At 53.7% G+C, this 20248-nt stretch overlaps 1 protein-coding gene across 1 annotated transcript in view; it reads left to right on the top strand.

Moving 5' to 3' along the window:
- Nucleotides 1–20248, top strand: part of LOC115503507 (c-Maf inducing protein) — a 233021-nt gene that overhangs the window by 175029 nt on the left and 37744 nt on the right. The window contains exons 4-7 of the mRNA XM_030299759.1: nt 5147–5308; nt 10081–10122; nt 17321–17383; nt 19792–19872. Of these exons, the coding sequence (XP_030155619.1) occupies nt 5147–5308; nt 10081–10122; nt 17321–17383; nt 19792–19872 (348 nt within the window). The remainder of the gene's footprint in view (nt 1–5146; nt 5309–10080; nt 10123–17320; nt 17384–19791; nt 19873–20248) is intronic.

Raw genomic sequence — 20248 nt, 5'->3', positions numbered from 1 at the left:
CAGTGCTGTCTCCGGCTTTGTCTGCTGCCCTCCTCTGCCTGCCTAGGTTGAGATTTCTTCTTAAACAGTGTAATTGAAGTGTAACTTACACAGCTTAAGATTCACCAATCAGAAGTGCATGATTCGGTGATTTTAGTTAATTTATAGAGTAGCGCGACCATCACCACAGTCCAGTTTCAGAATATTCGCATCATCCCAAAAGATTCCCTGGTGTCTGTATGCAGTCTAATCCCTGTTGCCCCACGCAGTGACTCTTCCACTTTCTGTCTCTATGAATTTGCCTTTTCTAGACATTTCATATAAAAGGAATCACACAGAATGTGTCTTGCTCCTGGCTTCTTTGACTTAGCATCATGTTTGTAAGGTTTGCCCGTATCGTAGCACATCTGAGTAGATCCATCCTTCTTTTTTTTTTTTTTTAACTTTTTTAACGTTTTATTTACTTTGGAGAGAGACGGAGATAGAGTGCGAGCGGGGGAGGGTCAGAGAGAGGGAGTCACAGAATCCGAAGCAGGCTCCAGGCTCCGAGCTCTCAGCACAGAGCCCGACGCGGGGCTCGCACTCACGAACCGTGAGATCATGACCTGAGCCGAAAGAGCCACCCAGGCTCCCTGATCCATCCTTCTCTTATTGCAAACACTGCTCCATTGTCTGGATAGACCACCTTTTTGCTTATCTGTTCATCAGTCGATGGGCATCCGGGTCGTTTCCAGTCTGAGGTGATTATGAATAATGCTAGGGACACGCATGTACGTGTCTTTCCGTCGAGTCTGTTTTAATTTCTCTTGGGTAGATTTCTAGCAATAGAATTGCTGGGTCATATGACAAATGTATGCTTCATGCTTTAAGTAACTATCAGACTGCTTTCCAGTGGTGCTGTCCTCAGTGCAGTGCCATCGGCAGTGTGCATGGGTCCCAGTTCCTCCACATCCTCACCAGCACCGGGTGTCGTCCTTCTGGTTACAGCCAGCCTGGCGGGAGTGAAGTGACGTCTCTTTGCCGTTCGGACCTGTGTCTCCCCGGTGGCTCAAGACGCTGAGCCGTTTTCTGCACACTTCCTTCTAGACTGCACTTGACCTTTTCAGCCATGGGTTGGCAAGCCTTTTCTCTAAAGGGCCAGATAGCAAATATTTGGGGCTTTGCAGGGCACGTTGGATTTCTGTCCCAAGTTCTTTGGGGTTTTTTCTTTCGCAACCCTGAAGACCATTCTTGGCTTCCTTGCACAGAAAGAAGCCGGGGGCTCGGTTTGGGCCCCCCGCTGCACTTTGCTAACCCCTGCTTTAAGCCCCTCCCAGAGAGCTCTGGGGCCCGTGACCAAAGAATCCGGTGGCCACACTGGACATGGCAAGATGTCACCCACCCGTCCTGGTGAAGGGGCTCAGTGGGAGGATCATACCGCAAAGCCAAGGGCCAGGCTCCTGGGAGCCTGGGAGTCAGGGCTCCAGAGGTGTCCCTGTCCCAACCACACTGTGATTCATGACCAGATGAGCTCATTGGAGTTTTTGGGGATGAAACCTGCTAATTTATCACCACAGCGGAATGAATGGGTCCCTGTGGGTCCTGGGTAGGCTTCCCTCTGCCCTGGAGCTGCCCTGTCCTAGAGCCAGCGGCCTGTCTAACCCCCATGACCGTGATTTCACAGCCCCACTGTCCACCTGCTGCCCCCACCCACCGCCTTCCCGCAGCTCCTCCCCCACCGCCCTGGCCGCCTGGCCTTGGGTTCTCCAAGCCTCTTGTCACTGAATGCCACCAAGCATTCTTGAACCCCCTCCACTCATCGTGTCTCTCGGTGAATCTCTCTCTCCTCTCCACTGTCTGCACTGGCCCTGATGGACATGATAGAAAGAGAGAGACCTCTTGAATTAACCAGAGTCGATTTTGACTCCTGAACTGACCCTTTCTAGCAGTGTGACCTTGGGTCCTGAACTCATGCCTCTCTGGCCTTGAGAGTCGTACGTGTGAGCAGGACACTGGAGGCTACAGCACAAGGTTGCGGGTGCCCCTCTGAGCCACCGCACTCTGAAGGCTGCTCACCGGGACCGCACGTGGCTCTGCCTGGGGGCACGTTCCTCTATGGCTGCGAGAGCAGTTTGTCCACGGTGCGGGGCCCTGGACAAGAGGTGTCCAGAGAGTAGGCGGGCAAATGCAGCGTCCTCGCTCCCTGGGGGAGGGGAGCGGGGAGCACTGTCTCCTCAAGCTCCCACGCGATTCACAGTGGGTCCCACAGCGGCCCAGTCGTAATGCTTGGTGGTGCCCCGTTAGTAACTGCTTCTTCCTCCACACCCTGCACTGATGTGCCCCGCACCGCCGCTCAAGTCAAGAAGCCATCTGCACTTGGGTTCTTGTCTTAGGGTCTGCTCTGGGGGCTGCTTAGCCTGTGGCAGGTCCCCGGCTCCCCGGGTCACGGTGAGGATGGAGAGAGCTGATTGATGCCCAGGAATGCCTAGCGCCTGGTGGGTAGCGTGAGCTCATTACACTTTGGCCCTTGTCACAATCCCTGGGACCCTCTGGTTTTGAATGCAGCTTCAGCCTCTGTGACCATAGGTGCTGGGGACGCCCACTGAGCAAGGGCTCTGGTGCCTGGGGACTCACAAGAGAGTGTCACCCTTCCCCGCTATGGAGGGGGTGTGTCGGCGGTCCCTGGGCTGGTGCTACCCCGTGGGCCCTCTTGCCCAGACCTTGCTACCTCGGGGTCTCAGTGATGTCTGAGTGTGGAGAGCCACGGCGGTCCTCACGGCCACCCACCCCCACACGCTGGCTGTATCTGGCAAAGTTCCAGCGGGTGGGGTGGAACAATGCTCACCAAAGATTAATGATAGCTATTTCTAGGTTGTGGGATTTTGGAGGCCTCTTTTCACTTATCCCCTTCTTTGTGCGTTTCAGCATGGTTTAAATTGCTTACAACGAGCAGGCATCGTTTTCACGAAAAGAATGAAGTCATTATTCTTTCAAAGGTAAATAGCTTGCAGCTGATCCGAAGATAGGGCCCTTACAGCCCAGACCATATTCACATCTAGGATCTGCTGTGGGAACACATGGGTGTGCATCGTGTGGTTTTCTTTGGGGCTTAATACACGGCGAGTTTCCGTGACCATTTCACGGTCGCTTAAAAAGCAAGCAATTCTCTGGGTACGGAGCAAACCCACAGCGTCCAGGACTCGGAGGGGCCTTCGTCTTCGGGGGCGGATCGGGTTCTTGCCTTGGGAAGCGTCTCCACGGCTTTAGACTTGGGGAACTTTGGCTCTGCACGGACCAGGCGGTGCGGAGGTGGTGCCTAGCTGACGGTAACTAGGCCCGAGGCTGGTTACCGGCCCAGGGAGGCCTCCGGGAACCGGCTGTGTCTCGTCATTAAAGTCCTGGGATTCACTAAGTCCTCACTGTCACCGTCACCCCCACCGGCCGCCCGTGTTCACTGAACATCCGCCCCTGACAGCTCGCCGCGGCGTCTTCCGGTCCTTAGAGCATCTGCAGTGATTGACAAGTCCGTGTTTCAGGTGGTTCCTCTGCCTGCCGCCCCTCGGAGGGGCATCATCGCTCTCTGGTTCTTGATGAGGCGTGGTGACTGCCAGACCACAGCCAGACCAGGAGGGAGAGTAAAGGGCAGGCAGGTGGAAGACGGGGTACGGGGACCAGCCATACTGATTTGCTTAAGAAAGATCCGGGCTGACGAGGGAAACAGACTTTGGTGTGAGTTCGCTTTGTGGGTGATGGTGGTGGTGATGGGGCCTGATGAGCAAGTAAGAGACCAGAGAATCGTGGAGTTTGGGAACAAATGGGGGGAAGAAAGTAAAGATACTATTTGTACTGCTGGAGGTTGTGCATTTCGTCCTCTTTTTCCAAAGAGACGAGTTATGTACCCGGGTTCCCTTTTTGTTGCCAGTGGCTAATTCTGTTTGGACTCTGCCTGTGAATGTAACTGCGTACAGAGGGCGGACCATCGTGGGTCCAGAATTTGTCAAAGTCACACCCTGAAAGAGGCTGCAAAGTATTTTCCTGCCTGATTTATGGAAGAGGAACTGAGGCTCAGTAGGTGACATGCTTCATAGAACCGGGCCTACCTGAGTCCAAAGTCTGCCTCCTGTGCCATGGCGAGGCCTCACCCAGCACAGTTAACTCAGGTTGGTAGGGAGCACATCCCCAGATACTTCCTTGAAAGTGCTGGGTTCCAAGATCACTTTGTAATTTATAACTCAGAAACAAAAGGGTCAGGGAGACCCCCGGAGGCCTCAGTGGGGGACCCTGACCTCCTCCCTACTCACTCCTTCATTCAGACTCTGGCTCAGAGACTGTGACTCGTCACCCCAGATGGCTGCTTGGTGCAGTGACACTAAACTTAGGTTTTCCCCAGGGAGCAGAGCACTTAATGAAGGAGTTCATCCAGTGGGAGAGTCCCAAGCCAGGGCAACAGTGGGGCCGGCAGCTGCCGGGGCCGGGAGGCACTTTGGCTGGGACCTCCGCCTTCCGAGGGCTGCTGTTTCCATGATGTCAGAGAGGCGGAACTCACTCCGCCTCACATCGAGGGAGACAGCAGCCCGTGCCCCAGTTCTTCTCCGCTTTGGACGCAGCCCCGAGCAAAGGTGAGGATATGCTCCGTCCCACTCACCAGGTGGAAACTGAGGTCCACTTTGCGGTTCTCGGGGGCCTACTGGGCTTGTCACCACCTGGCCGGGGTTGAGTACCTGGCCACAAGCCTGTCTGTCCTTTTTCTTAGCTGGACTCCACTCTCCAGAGGGACCTCTTAGGGTCGGGATGAGTAGAAACAGTACCTCCAACGCAAAGAAAGCCTCTCTCTGGACCCCTGAATGCTTCCTTCCACCCTCCCTGCGTGTGAAAACTTAGGGAATACGTTTGGGAGAAGACGTGATTTGAAAGAGACATCGCTTTGTTGTTTTTTTAAGTCATCGGAAACAGTGTGGAGATTTCTCAGCTAGTGTTCGGAAGGCCTGTCTGCAAACATCGCCTGTGACCCTGGGCAGGGACTTCTCCTTTCTCTGCGAGTCAGTTTCCCACGGGAGGGTTGGTCCACACGGGCAGTTTCTCGGGGCCTTGTACCCGCTAGGGCATCTGTTTCTCTGATCATCTGGTGTCCTCTTCCGCCATCAGAATATCAATAACATGTTTGTGTCTCTTTCTCCCTCCCGACCAGAAAAAGATTTACAAATATAAGAAAGTGCTGAGTAACCCAAGCCGTTGGGAAGTTGTCTTGAAGGAGATCCGAACTCTGGTGGACATGGCCCTGACATCCCCCCTGCAGGATGACTCCATCAACCAAGCCCCACTGGAAATCGTCTCAAAACTGCTCTCAGAGGTAAGACGTGCCCCCAGCTTGACTGTGCACACCCCACCCCCACCCCCTCTGCCGAGCACCAACGCTGTGCCGGGCAACGGAATCGGACTTGAGTTTGTGTCGTCTGCCCGTTGCGGGCCGTCCCGGGGGTGTGGCAGGGGGAAGGGGCAGTGGTGACCACCCTGCCATGCCCCACGACCGAAGCTGGGGGGACTAGCCTCGGGCCTGACGACAGGCTGGTGGTGATGATGGCAGCAGATTTCAGGAGCTTCCAGTTTTTCCCGAGCCAGAGCACATCGGTGAAGCCCCCAGACTGCCCTGCCTTCCTGCCCGCCCCCCGCCACCCGTCTCCACCTTGCCCTGCCCTGGCCTGCGTCAGCTGCAGGGGTCCAAGCGGCTGTCGCTTTCTGCCTCCACGACCCCCCAGAGCCTCAGAAAACCCACTCTGCTGTGCCAGGCAGCCCCCCGGTAGGGTGCGTGCCGTGCCGGGCACTGTCCTGGGCATTGGAACAAAGACAAGCCCCCAGCCCCCTGGAGCTCACGTTCCAGCAGGGAGACAGACAGGAGCGTGGGGGCTCAGCCAGAGCCAGCCGCGCCATTCATGTGTAGGCGAGGGCTACTTGGGGACACGCTGTGACTCCGGCCCGGGCACTCTTCTCCGCGCTCCACAAGTACTAAAGCTGTCTCGTTTGTTTGCCTGCCTGGGCCCCTGGGGACGCTGGCGTTGATGACTCCCGGTTTGAACTTTCCACGGCCCCAGGGCAATGCCTCCGTCCCCCTTCCCTGGGAGTGGCCCCTGGTTCCTTCTAGAAGCACAAGCCCCTTGCTGCCTGGAGCCACCCCTTCCCCCGCAGACCCAAGCTGGTTGCCGCCCATCAGTCCAGGAAACTGGCCCGGGCCTTCTTCCATGTCTGCTCTTTGAGCAGAGGACCCCTTTCCCTGGAAGGAAGTACGGCAAGAGGTAGAGGGTGGGCTGCAAAGACGACGGCAGGTAGAGGAACAGAAGACGTGCCCTCGGGCGTGCGACAGCTTCATTTCGCAGAAGAGCAGAGACTCACGCTCTGAAATGCATCACAGTCAAGGCCTGGAATTGGAGGCCAGGCCGGGTGCTGTATGTGCGACCTGAAATCCCGGCTTCCCGCCTGAGCAGGGGAAGGGCCCCAGCAAGCAGGCCCGAGGCTGGCCGCTCACCACGAGTACGCACCTGCTGTGTGGCGGCCGGTGTCAGGTGCCGTGCAGCACGGCATCTCGTGTCGTACGGTCTCCCCTGAGACGTGGGCCTTGCTGTCTCCGTTGTACAGATGGAGAAACTCAGGTCCAGAGACACTGGAACACCTGAGCAAGTGGTGGGGCTGCAAATCCCACCTTGGGGCTCGCTCGCTCTCCCTGCAACACCACCTGCCCGCCCCTCCTGCCCCGCCAGTCCTGGCCGCCACCACACCGTCGTTGACATCAGGTTCGCTGTCAGGACGATGGGGAAGGCGGCCGGCGGGCACTGTCGCCAACCTCTGGCGGCGTTTATGTCACATGTCACCGCGCACCCGTGGGCCTTTGCATCGCTTCTCAGGCACCTGATCCCCAAGCGCTGGGGTAGGAAAAGATAAAAGCATTTAAAGAGGAAAAAAGGGAAGAAGCTTGCATTTGCTGTATACCTACTGTGTGTCGGGCAAGGGGTCAGTATGACTCACCGTGTCTGACTGGTAAGAGCTGTTGTTTGGTAAGGGACAGAGCTGGACAGAGCTGTGTCCGGGCAGCATCCCCTCGAGTAAGGCTTGACGCCTCCCTGAGTGACACTCAGGCTCTGTGATGACCACTTCGGCAGGCATTTAGTGCTGATACTTAGCATTTCTCCAGGGACCCTGCAGGGTAAGTACTAAAAGGTACAGACGAGTAAACAGAGGCTCCAAGAGGTTGTCACCTGCCCAGGGTCACTTGGATAAGTGCCATTTTTATTGCCATGGGCGGTAGTCATGACCTTGACCTTAACCACTCTCAGCTTAAGGGTCTAGGAGGATGGGTGGAAAGACAAACAAATTCTTCCTCCTCCTTGTCCTTTCTTGTGTAGATTATATGGGCTAGCTTATTTGCCTGTTCTCTTTACTCAAGCTGTCTCCGGGGTCTCCTTCTACGAGGCTCCAGGTGTCACCAAGCCAACCAGGAGGTGGGCAGGATCCCCAAGGAGGGGGTGGAGGGGCTGTTAGTTCTGCGAAAGGACTGCCCATCCGCTGGCCAGACAGAGCCGCATCCCTGACCTCCCGGGCCTTTGTTGACTTCAGTGTGTGGAGAGGCCGCTCAGTTTGGGGTTCAGGTGTCCCCTATGATTCAGTAGCCGTTTTCAGTGAGTGCTCTCCACCCAGGGTTGAAAATGGCCTTGGGAGAGAGAAGTGTCCCTGCGGAACAGCACAGGCCACCACCAGTGACCGGGACAAAGAAATCAGCATCTGTATTTACCGAAGGCTCTTCCTGGGAAGGTGCACAGGTGCAGTGAGGAACGGACTGAGCCCTTCGGAGCTGTCCACCACGGCCCGAAGGATGGGACTGGCCCTTGCTTGGGCTGAGCACCATAGCTCAGTGGTTAGAGATGCAGGTTTTAGGGGGGCACCTGGGTGGCTTAGTCTCTTAAGCATCTGACTCTGGATTTCAGCTGAGGTCATGATCTCACAGTTTGTGAGATTGAGCCCCGGCATTGGGCTCCTTGCTGACGATGCAGAGCCTGCTTGGGATTCTTTTTCTCCCTCTTTGTCTCTGTCTGTGCCCTTCCCTGCACATGCGTGCGCTTTCTCCTCTCCCTCTCTCTCTCTGTCTTTCTCGCTCTCTCTCAAAGTAAACTTTTATAAAAAGAGAGGGGCACCTGGGTGGCTCAGTCGATTGGGAGTCCAGCTTCAGCTCAGGTCATGATCTCGCGGTCCGTGACTTAGAGCCCCGCGTCGGGCTCTGTGCTGACAGCTCAGAGCCTGGAGCCTGCTTCAGATTCTGTATCTCCCTCTCTCTCTGTCCCTCCCCCACTCGTGCTGTGTCTCTCAAAAATAAAGAAACATTAAAAAAAAATTTTTTTTTTTTTGAAGAGAGAGATGCTGGGGCGCCTGGGTGGTTCAGTCAGTTAAGCATCCAACTTTGCTCAGGTCATGATCTCACAGCTCATGAGTTCAAGCCCCATGTTGGGCTCTGTGCTGACAGCTCAGCCTGGAGTCTGCTTCAGATTCTGTGTCTCCCTCTCTCTCTGCCCCTCCCCTGCTCACATACTGTCTCTCTCTCTCAAAAATAAATAAAGATTTAAAAAAAAATTGTTTTATAAATGAAGAGAGAGATGCAGGTTTTGGCATCAGGACAGAGAGGGTGAAACCCACACCCCACCGTCTCTTACCTGTGCTCCTGAGTCAGCTGCCGCACCGCGTGAGACTCCGGTAGCTCATCTGTGGACAGGAAAGCAGGAAAAGCATCGTAAGAAAGAAGAGGGATGTGGGATGAGGGTTACAGAGTGCACTCGCACTGCCTGAGGCATAGTGAGCTGTCATTGTCAGTCAGAAGGAAAGACCAAAGCCACGTTTCCATCTACCCTGGGCGGAAAAATTATTGATGTTTAATCATCTGCCATAAATGGGCTGCTTAGACTCCACCAATGTCCAAAAAAGAAAAAGCCTTTGGATTCCAAAAGACATCCTTCCACCTTCCGTGTGTTCCTGGATTCTAAGCCCGAGGGCCTTGCTGTCTCCATGGGAACCCGGGGACTTGAGGAGGCAGACATCGGCCCCGGCCGGGTTCCAAGGCTATCTTCACCCTTTGGGCAAATCCACGGCCCAATGGCTTTTCTTTTGTTTCAGCTGCTTGTAAATGCCAGATACCCTGATGCTCCTTAAACGTGATGCCAGGTGGTGCGCATGGTGGGGCTGTTTCTAGAACCCAACAGCCATCCATCTTGCCAGTTCACTGTCCGGTGAGACGGCATGTTACCAGGGGCCAAATGCGGCCCTATTAGGAAATCTGAACCGACACCAGGGAGAACCCATTCCACCAAGAACAAACAGATGAAACCGAACACAACACGAAGCTAGAAAAGGAGACGGTAGTTAGACCGTTTCTGGTTTCTCCCATGATTTCTCATTTATCATGTGATCATTCCTTCCCTCATTCACATACGCACAGGATGGTGGTAACAGGTACCAGCTGGGTAAGAAGATCCCGCATTGGGGAGGGAAAAAACCCTAAAATTTAAACAAGCTTAACGCATTCCACTTAATATTATTTTTGCAAGTTAATCGCTGGCATTTGAATTTAGCTAAACCACGTTTGGCCAGCTCATGGAAGACCATTCTTCCCTGGGAACCTAGCTGGTGCCGCTCTTATGCCTGGTGCACAGTCAAGATTCCAAAATCTGTTTCTTTATGTGTTTACTGTGAACCTGCCTCCTGGCTCCCCAGTGGCGTCTACATGAGCAGCACCAAGCGTGCGGTTAGGTCTGTCTGTATACCCTCTCACTGAAGCCCACAGAGGATCCCTATTTATGGGAGAAGAAACCGAGTCTCACCGAGGAGCCAAGGTCGCATAACTCAGAGGGGTGAAACCAGGACTGGAAACGCAGTCCCCCCGCCCCAAAGCCGCGCTTTCCTCCCTTCCCGACCAATCCTGTGAGGGGCTTCTGATCTGTTTAATTAAGCAAAGTGACCATTGCTCGCTGAGATGCTGAAAGCGTTTTTCACCGGTTGGACCTTTGAGATGTAAATGTTCCGTTTTATTAATGTCAGTGTTTCTGTTTTGTTTTGTCTCCCTCCTGCGCTCTCCATTCAATCCCTCAGAACACAAACTTGACTACCCAGGAGCATGAGAACATCATTGTGGTAAGTCTCTCCGGACCCTTCTCCCTCTGTCCACCTCTTGGGGCCCACAGTCCTTCCCCCCCCCCCCCCCCCCCCGATCTGAGTGCATTCTCGGAAGCACGTGTGATCCACCAGCATGGCGACCTTACTCAGTTTTGTCTTTTCTATCAAGCCAGACGAGTCTGCTTCCTGCCTTTGCACGTTTCAGAGCCCCAATTGATTGGGAAGGGGGATGTAATTATCAGTCGTTGAGGTTTGTAGCAAATGTGTCTTAATCGCCTCCTCCTTCCCGAGTGTGCCGCAGGGAGTTGAAGGCAGGAGATGGCAGACAGTGTATAATGTATTCAGAGCCATAACCCTATTAGCTGAAAGGTAAGCATTCTCTTTCTTGCCCCAGGACAGATCTCCTAATTAATCCACAAATAGAACCTGGATTTAATTCCCTCTGATACGCAAAGTGGGGTAATATTTTCTGGGACTTGACTGTGATGTAAGCATCTTTGGTGTAAAATCTCTTCCTGGGTGATTTTAAGCTATGAAGTGTGACTCTCACTAGAGAGAAGAGAGAAATGAGGTTGCACCTGCCGGATGCCAAGCACCGATCTGTGTATTTGAATCTGTGCATAACTAAGACCGTTCCTGTTCCCGAGACGTTCATCGTCTGTTGTAGGAAGACACGTAGATCACTGCACAAATAGAGGCTTGTAGTATAGACAGTGGAGTGATAAACTCACCCGGGAGAGAAGCCACTGTGCTTCTTGGAGACAGCGATGTCTGAGTTGGGTTTTGAGGGATCAGTAGGAGCTTGCCAGATGAGGGGCTCCTGGGTGGCTCGTTCGGTTAAGCGTCTGACTCTTGATTTCGGCTCCGGTCATGATGTCACAGTTGTGGGACCGGGCCCCACATCAGGCTCTGTGCTGAGCGTGAAGCCTGCTTCAGATTCTCTCTCTCCCTCTCTCTCTGCCCCTCCCCTGCTCACATGTGTGATGACCGTCCACTCAGCCTCTGTCAAAATAAGTAAACTTAGTAATAATACGTTAAAAAAAAAAGGAGTTTGCCAGATGGCAAGACAGAGTAAAGGCCTTCCCGAGAGAGAAAATAAAATGTGCACAGAGACGTAAAACAACATGCTCTATTCTGGAAACATCAGCATTGCTGGAGCATACAGCATAAGGAAGTAGGGAAGCAGAACTTGAAACGGAAGGGGGAGGCCAAGCTTGGTGTGCACAGAAAGGACATTCGCCTGGGCCCGAGGTCCTGTGGCTGCAGCCTCTGAAACAAGGACAGCATGCCAGACTCCGTGCCCCTCTGAATTATGGTTTCTTGGGCCCTCCCCCTTGGCGCTGGCAGGCCCAGCCTGGAGAATCCCCTTCCTCACTCCAGCTGGGTCTTGTGGGCACCCGAAGAGGTGAGGCCTAGACTGTTTATTGTGGAGAATAAAGGCAGCAGCTTCTGTGCAGCCCCAGCTAGTATCTGGCACACTCAGTGGGTATTTGCTAAAAATGTAGAGTTGTTTTTTTTGTTTTTTTTTTTATTTTCCTGTGCTCCACCCTGACCACTCATTGCCTTCTCTCGCCAGAACAGGGGGGATGTCGACCTGGGCACCCCCCGTCCCCTACCACCACCTTTCTCTGGCATATTATTAACTAATAAACTCGTTGAAAAAACACTTGTCAACATGTAAGTGCAAGTATGTGCCGAAAACTCTGTGCCACAGGCTCAGTGCCACCATTGAGGGATTTATTGTGTGCTGGGAGAACCCGGCAGGTCAACAGACAATCAAGAAATAACACGGTCGGTGTTTCCGATTCTGTGTCTCCCTCTCTCTCTGCCCCTCCCCCGTTCATGCTCTGTCTCTTTCTGTCCCAAAAATGAGTAAACAACGTTGAAAAAAAAAAAAATTAAAAAAGAAAAAAAAAGAAAAAGAGGGGCGCCTGGGTGGCGCAGTCGGTTAAGCGTCCGACTTCAGCCAGGTCACGATCTCGCGGTCCGTGAGTTCGAGCCCCGCGTCAGGCTCTGGGCTGATGGCTCGGAGCCTGGAGCCTGTTTCCAATTCTGTGTCTCCCTCTCTCTCTGCCCCTCCCCCGTTCATGCTCTGTCTCTTTCTGTCCCAAAAATAAATAAAAAAACGTTGAAAAAAAAATTAAAAAAAAAAAAAAGAAAAGAAATAACACGGTCGGGGGTTGAGATTTGTTTGGAGTGTTAGTGGGGTACAGAGGGCAGGCACCTGACATCCTCTGCCAGTGAGGGTACCGGGAGGAGGATGACGGAGGGCTTCTAGGAGGAGGTGAGCAAACCGGATATTAAAGGATGGGTAGGCAGTCCAGGCAGAGGGCCCAGCGTGAGAAAGGCAGAGCAGCGAGGCGCTGGCTGGAGGAGAAGCAGGCAGGGACCTGGGCGCCGGGGAAGGAGCCGGTGTCTTCCTCTCCCTGCTGGCGATAACTATGGGTCCCACTACGTACTTCAGCCCTGGAAGAAGGGTGAGGGCTTTGGACTGGGGATGAGCCTGGGAAAAGAATTTTGATCTGAGAGATGCAGGCTGCTTTTACCCAGCTAATTTGGCTGGGCTGACCCCTTAATTGGGCTGGGCTAAGCTCCCCTGCTCAGCAGGCATGCCTGAGAACAGAGGAGAATGTGATCTGCGGTCTGACCCCCAGCCCTGCGTTTTACAGCCTGCCTCGCAGTGTTCTTTGTCACCAGCGCCCTTATCATTATTGGGAAGTCTCCTTTCGTTCCAGAGATTACATTATCTGATTTGACCCGTGGGCAATTAGTTTTCTCCCACTGGGGCTTGGTATTTTTTTATGTGATCGTTTTCATAAACACTCTCACGAGTAACTTGAGTTGGTCTTACTCAGTCCATCTGGGGTCAGGCATCTGTGCAGTAGGTAGGTGTTGACTAGAGCTGGCACGTCACTGGACACGTGTCGACCCCACAGTCCGAACCGCAACTGGGGTCCCACGTGCTAGGCTTGGAGCTGAATGTGAGCTCACGCTCAGAGCCGGTGCCGACCCTGGGCCCGCCCCATACGAGCTGTGACCTTGGGCAAGTAATGGGAGGACTTCTACTTTTATTTTATTTTATTTTATTTTATTTTATTTTATTTTATTTTATTTTATTTTGATTTTATTTTATTTTATGGGGAGCCTGGGTGGCTCAGTCGGTGAAGCATCTGACTTTGGCTCAGTGCATGATCTCACAGTTCGTGAGTTCAAGCCCCGCGTCGGGCTCTGGGCTGACAGGTCGGAGCCTGGAGCCTGCTTCAGATTCTGTTTCCCTCTCTCTCTCTCTCTCTCTCTCTCTCTCTCTGACCCTCTCCTGCTCACACTCTGTCTCTCTCTCTCTCAAAAATAAACATTAAAAAACTTATTTTATTTTAAATATTGTTATTTTTTTATTTTTCTTTAACATTTATTCATTTTTGAGAGACAGAGACAGAGCATGAGTGGGGGAGGGGCGGAGAGAGAGAGGGAGACACGGAATCCGAAGCAGGCTCCAGGCTCTGAGCTGTCAGCCCAGAGCCCGATGCAGGGCTCGAACCCATAAACTGTGAGATCATGACTGGAGCCAAAGTCGGACGCTTCACCAGCTGAGCCACCCAGGCGCCCCTAAAATATTATTTAAAAATACTTTTGCAAATATTCCATGAGTAAAATTTCATTAAAAAAGAAGAAAGGAAAGGATTTCACTCCATCCCAGTGTCCTCTTCAGAGACGGCACCCGGGACTTTCGGGTGGCAGCAAACCCACACAGACAGACAGGGTTGTGGTTTTGTGCGTTCAGCATTAATGATGTGATGCTACACATGTTGTCTCAGAGATGCTTTTGAGTCCTTTCATGCTTATCTGCCACAAGGTTTCTGGCCTCAGCATTAGTGAAAGTTGGGGACGGATCTTTCCTTGTGAGGTGCCTGTCCTCCGTGGCCTCAACCCACTAGATGCCCGTAGCCCTTCCCGGTCGTGATGATCAAAAATGTGTCTCCGGACATGCCAGCATCCCTTGGGAGGCAGAGTCAACCCTGGTTGAGAACCACTGGCCCACCCAGTCCTTTCTTTCTACTGGCTCTAGAATATTTTTATTTAACCAGATGGCCATTCAGATCACTTTCAGCTAACTTGACATAGTAAGCCTCAGTCTCCTCATCTGTGAAATGGGTATGGCAACAATGCCTTTCTTACAGGGCTGCTGGGAAGAGTCAGTGAGCTAATGTTCCTGACATGCTCAGCAGAGGACTAGGCTTATAGAAAGAGTCCACAGAAATCTAAGCGCTTTTGATTAATCATACCTTTTGAAATGATCATAACTCTGTGACCAGGGCAGGCCTTGTAGCCTCCCTGACCCTCTGTCTCTTCATCTGTACAAAAGGAAATAACTCCCACTTGACCTCACAGAGTTGTCATGAGGATCGAATGAGGTAATAGCCGTGGAGGCACAGAGCCCACACCTCACGCCCACTCTGGGCACTTAAATCCTTTCCTCTCCTTTATTCCTTGACTCGTTCCCGAGAAAGAGGGGCCCGGCACGATTGAAGAGCTTCAGCCTTGCCTGTGGTACCTCCTCCCGGAGCTGGTCCAAGAGGGGGGTGTGGGGAGCAGGGGCATCCAGGGGGCGTGGGGGCAGGCACAGGAGAGCCCCCACACAGCAGGCTGAGCACTGAGCTTCTGGAAATGAGAGCAGAGCCAGAACCGTGGGCTGAGATCACGCTGGTGGTTTCGTTGTCTTTCGCTGCCCCGTTTCTCCTTCCGTGTGATTCCTGTCACCAGACAGGGCTGTTTATTTCCCGGTCGCGTGGAGGGCCGGGACTGAGAAGTCGCGTGGCGAATAGCTTAGCCTCCTGAGTCACCAGCATGGGTTCATACTCTGGCTGCACCGTGTTCTGACTGTGCCACCTCGGGCAACAGACTCAATCTCTGGGGAAAAAGGCAAGACCCACACCCACCTCCCAGCACACGGTGAAGATCGCTATGTGGCACGGTCAGCACAGAGCCCGGCACGGGGGGTACCCAGAACGGCACCTGCTGCCGTGGGTGTTACTGTTGGTCTGCGACCGTTGTCGGTCGGTGGTTGGTGGTCCGTGTGGCTGGGGTGGGGGAGACCGTGACAGGATGGCGGGCTCGGCCTCGCGGTCAGTGAGGGGCCCACCTACCCTGCCCCACACTGCCCGGGAGAACTTTCTGCCCTGGTGGAGGTATTCACTGGCTTCGTGTGACTACTGAGCCCTTGAAACGTGGTTCACGCAACTGGGGACCTACATTTTTTATTTTATTTCACTTAAAATCATTAATTTTATGTCAGTTAAAGTCTGAGTGGTCACATGTGGCTAGTGGCTACTGTGTTAGACCGTGCGGCCCTAGGCAGATAAGACCCGGGGCCTAATCACCAGCTGTTTGCCAACCTGGCTCGTGGTGCCACCAAGGAGAACCTCAGTGTCAGTGACTTACCCGTTCACAGAGGCGCGTTCACGTAGCTGGCCGAGTAACTGCCATCTTTTATTGGCCTCCAGTTACACTGCCTCTCCCTGATGGTCCCAGGCCAAGCGGAAGACCTTGCTGAGAGGTCCCTCCGCATGTCCAGAGGCGCTGCTGCAGGGAGCAGATCAAGGAGACCCTGTGAACCCAAGCAGGCGGGGTCGGAGCTGTGGGAGTCGGTGACGGGGAGAGCGTGTCCTCACAGAGCCCTCCTGGGAGTCGGGCCGGATCGCTCCGCCCCCCCTTGCCGCTGTGTCCAATGCAGCCCAAGACAGCCCCCCAGTGATGGTGGCCATGGCCTGCTGCGTTCCAGGCCATTGGGTTTATCCTGAGGCCGAGACTCCAAAGCTTCTAGAGTTTTTTCTCATCAGATCCGCCCAACAACCCAGTGAATAGGTAACTCTAATTCTCCCCATTTACAGGCCCGAAGGCAAATGCCCGAAGAGGTCGAGTTGCCCACTCAGGGTCACACGGCCTCGCAGTCTTGGTGCTGGGTCCTGGGTCTCCTGTTTCCTAATCTTGTGCCCATTGTGGCAAATAAGAAAATGAGTGGACCTCATATAGACGTTAACCTTCCAGTAACTAACATTTATGGAGACCTGGCCTTATTTCAGACTCCGTGAGAGGTATTATAACAGGGGCTCCTTAACTGGGGACTCTTTTGTCTCCTGTAGGGCATTTGGCAGTGTCTGGACACATTTCTTCCCGTGGTTCAAATATCTTATTTGAGGTTTAGCAAAATCATTAAAACAGAAATTATGAAAAAAATAAAAATAAAGAATAAAAATTAAAAAAACAAATTATGAAAGGGGAAGAAAAATCACGAATCACACACCATTCAGGCCATGGGAACCTTGTCCAGGAATGGCAGTGGGAACCGGTAAGAATTGGACAGCCTGCCTAAGAAGGCCTGGGGGAGGGGTGCGCCTGGGTGGGTCAATCGGTTAAGTGTCCGAGTTCAGTTCGGCTCCAGTCATGATCTCATGGTTCATGGGTTAGAGCCCCGCATCGGCCTCTGTGCTGATGGCTCAGAGCCTGGAGCCTGCTTCAGATTCAGTGTCTCCCTCCTCTCTGCCCCTCCCCTTCTCGTGCTCTGTCTCTCTCTCTCAAAAATGAATAAATGTTAAAAAAAAAAAAAAATTTTTTTTAAGACTTGGTGGGAAATGAACTCAAGGGGCATGAGATATTCAAACTCCCTTAATATAAAACCGAACTGTGCCCGGAGACTTTTACCGTCACAGCTGGCTGAGGGTTGCTCCTGGCATCTAGCGGGTTGAGCACAAGGATGCTGCAGAATGTCCTGCAAAGGGCGGGGACGACCAGCCCCAGATGACAGTTATCAGCACCTCCCGCCCGCTTTTCCAGTGACTCTCTCTGCTCCGCTTTCCAGGCGGGAACTCGGGCGTTAAAAGAGACAAAATAGCTTGTTCAAACAGTTATAGAGCCACAAGTGCCACAACTAGAACTGCACCCAGGACTCTACCCCCAGGGCCTGGGCTCTTAACCGCTCAACGGTCCTGCCCCGTAGGCGGGGACTGTTGATCTGAGGGGGACGTGCATGGACGTCAGCAGGTCACCAAGCCCCTAAAGCTACCTGCGTCATCGTAGGTGTGTATTTTTCCGAGGCGGGGGGTCAGCCCAGAGCTTTTATCAGTTTCTCAGTGGGTGCCGTGAGCCCCCCCCCGCGCCCCCCCGCCAGGTAGGAGTTCCTCCTAGAGATTCCAACTGACATTTGTTCGTTGTCTTCCAGGCGATTGCTCCTTTGCTGGAAAACAACCATCCACCGCCAGATCTCTGTGAATTCTTTTGCAAGGTATGGCGTCACTGAAGGAGGGCTGCGTTTGCAGGAGGCAGCCTGCCTCCGAGTGCGTGCTGGGGTCGGCTTGGTGCAATTTGCTGAAAACCCAGGCTTCCCCGACCTGGGTCAGGGCCCCACATGGACCCAGAAGGCGAGCCAGGCAACCTTCTCTCAGAGTTACAGCTCTCTGTCTCTGCCACACAGGTGATCAGGAAGGCCCAGAGTCCAAACCGGTGGGTCGGGGAGGAGCGTCCGGCTTTTCTCTGGACTATCTTTGTAGCTGTCTTGGGAGAAATGTGTAGCAGGTTTTCTGGGTTCCTGACGTCAGAGCTGGTTTATTATTAGCCCCGGCTCCTCTGAGCACCGGCTGGCCCACAGTGGGGCACGGCCACGGGGCTTTTCCTGAACAGGGAAAGCAGGCAGGGGAACGCCAGGTTAGCTGGGGGGAGCCACAGAGCGGGACATCCACTCCCGCGGACCCAGTGCCGGGCTCGCAGTGGGATTTACAGGGAACACGCCCAGGGCATGTCGGGGACCAATCATCCATCACTCTGAAAGCACGCTTCAGTAGTCCGGGGACTGAACCAGCATGCAATCCTGTTTTGTTCTTTGCTGTATGATTTTTTTTTTTATGTAACGAGTTGATGTCTTTGGAGAGATGCAGGGCCTAGGTTTGCTGCTTCCCCGGCGCTCCCCAGTCTTGCACCTGCTGACTCACCCTCCTCGTGCTCCCTCCCTCCCTTGCTTCTTCCACAGCCGCATGGTGTCCTCAGGGGGCGTGGACTGTGTCCACCAGTGAGCCGAGCACGCGGCATGGCCAAGCGGGCACCTGGGAGGCTCAGTGGTTTCTGGAGGGAAGGGGATGGAAAACACACTCTCTCTGTGTGCTTGAGAGAGACAGGATTGCCTTATCCTCTCTGGCCTCATCTCTCCGTCAGGAGACCTTTTCCAGCAACCCACAGAGCAGGGGGTGGACCCAGCCTGCTGGCCCGCAGTGCCCGGGGTGCGTTCTCAATGCGCGTGTGTGGGCATGTGGCAGGGTGTGCCCTCCGGGCCCAGAGGGTGAGCACCTGTGCGTGTGTGCACACAAGCGTGTGCCACACGGGCATCGGGCTCCTGTGCAAAATGGAGGCCCCCTCCTCCCCGGGGGCCATGGTGAGGCTGGAGACAACTATCAGGCCTTCTCTGCCCCCCAGTGCTTGAGGGTGACGCGCCCCAAGCAGGGTGGGGTCAGCTGACCCAGTGTGTGGGCCCCCGAGAGGATGGTCAGCTGCTCCCTTACCTGTCTCAGCCGATCATCTCTCTCAGTAGTTTGTCTGATTTAATCCAAATCTCTTTATTCTGCTCTCAGGCTGTACAGCTTCTCCCAGAGTTCATGGTTTTCAAACCACGGTGGTTCTAGAACACTGGACCTCTGTTCAAAGCAAATCATACCTGAGGGTTCCCGGGTAGCACAGTTTGAAAACTAGTGAGGTGGAAGAAACCATTCTTTCTGGCATTTCCTGACAGAACTCCTACTGGTCCTATACAGAAGGCAGCCTGCCCTTTGGAGCGAGGGCTCCCAGCCCCTGGGGCCTGTGAGCCTTCAGGCTATTTTCCCTCTGGGGGGGCGGTCCAGCCTCAGTGCCTCTCCCACCAGGAAGCCTTCCCAGAGAGGGGAACCTGAGGGGAACAAAGCCACCCCCACTGGGTCCACTCTGGGCCAGCTCACTGGACTTGCCCGGGCAGCCTCACCTACCAGACTTTGAAGTCAGGACCCCACGATCTGAGGAAAGTTTACTTATCTTGGGTTTCCCAGGAAAGCCCTGATTTCTCATATCCCAAACTCAGCACCTACAGGCCTGGGCAGGTTATAAATGTGTCGGGAGGGATAGGGCCTGGTCTGTTCCACCTGAAGGTCTTCAGTTTTCATTTGAAACACAAAACACCACCGTGACGAAATTAAAACACATCTGAGAGGTGCATTTGGCCTCACACTGCTGCCAGCTTATTAAAGCCAACAACCGAAAAGCCACAGAGCTTTCAAGATTCTGGTGTCCAAACACTGAGACCCCTGGTGTTCTTGCACCCGGGTTTCAAGACACTCCTCTGTCACACCATGCACTCTGAATCTTGGTGCTGTGAAAGCGGCACTGTATTAAATAAGGATTGTGTCCAGAGCTGACGCCTGTCTATACTATCTAAAACAGCCTCGGATTTTAAAATCAAAACAAAAAGCAAACAAAAGATCCCTTCCTCACTTTTCTTACGGCAAAAAGAAAAAAAAAAGAGCAAAAGCCGTGCACCAATATTGATCAAGGGAATACAGGCATCAGTGCTGGGTTCCCTGCCCCTGAGCCCTGCTAGGAGCCACAGACCAGGCCCGATCAGCCCTGGCTGGGCCCTGCCAGCTCGGCACTGACCGTGTCCTTCTGTCTCCCCAGCACTGCAGAGAGCGGCCCCGGTCCATGGTGGTCATCGAAGTGTTCACGCCCGTGGTCCAGAGAATCCTCAAGCATAACATGGTGAGTTCCCCTGACCACCCCCCGCCGGCCCCAGACTGCAAAGCCAGTCTTTTCTTTCCCTTTTCGCCAAAGATTTGGGGAAGGGGGTTGGCTGTCCTGGCCTGACCGCCAGGGACTGGGGTTGGGATGCTGTCTAAGTTGGGGTGTTAACGCAGCCTGTCCTCCTCGGCCATGTTTTTTTTTTTCTCGTAAGGCAACAAGAAGGATCTTTTCACAGTAAAAATAACAAAAATAGTGCGTCTGGGGGAGAAGAGAGAAGTTTCCGTGTGTAGAATCAGAAATAAGGTCTACAGATGCTCGGCCCTCAAGAAGGGGAAGTGGAACCCCTCACTTCCTCAGTGGGGGCTGGGCTGTCCATAATGGTGTCCTTCCTGAT

The sequence above is a fragment of the Lynx canadensis genome, chromosome E2 (assembly GCF_007474595.2).
Source record: "Lynx canadensis isolate LIC74 chromosome E2, mLynCan4.pri.v2, whole genome shotgun sequence".
NCBI classification, from domain to species: Eukaryota; Metazoa; Chordata; class Mammalia; order Carnivora; family Felidae; genus Lynx; species Lynx canadensis.
The sequence above is the reverse complement of the archived record's forward strand: the minus strand, read 5'-3'. Positions and strand labels throughout refer to the sequence as shown.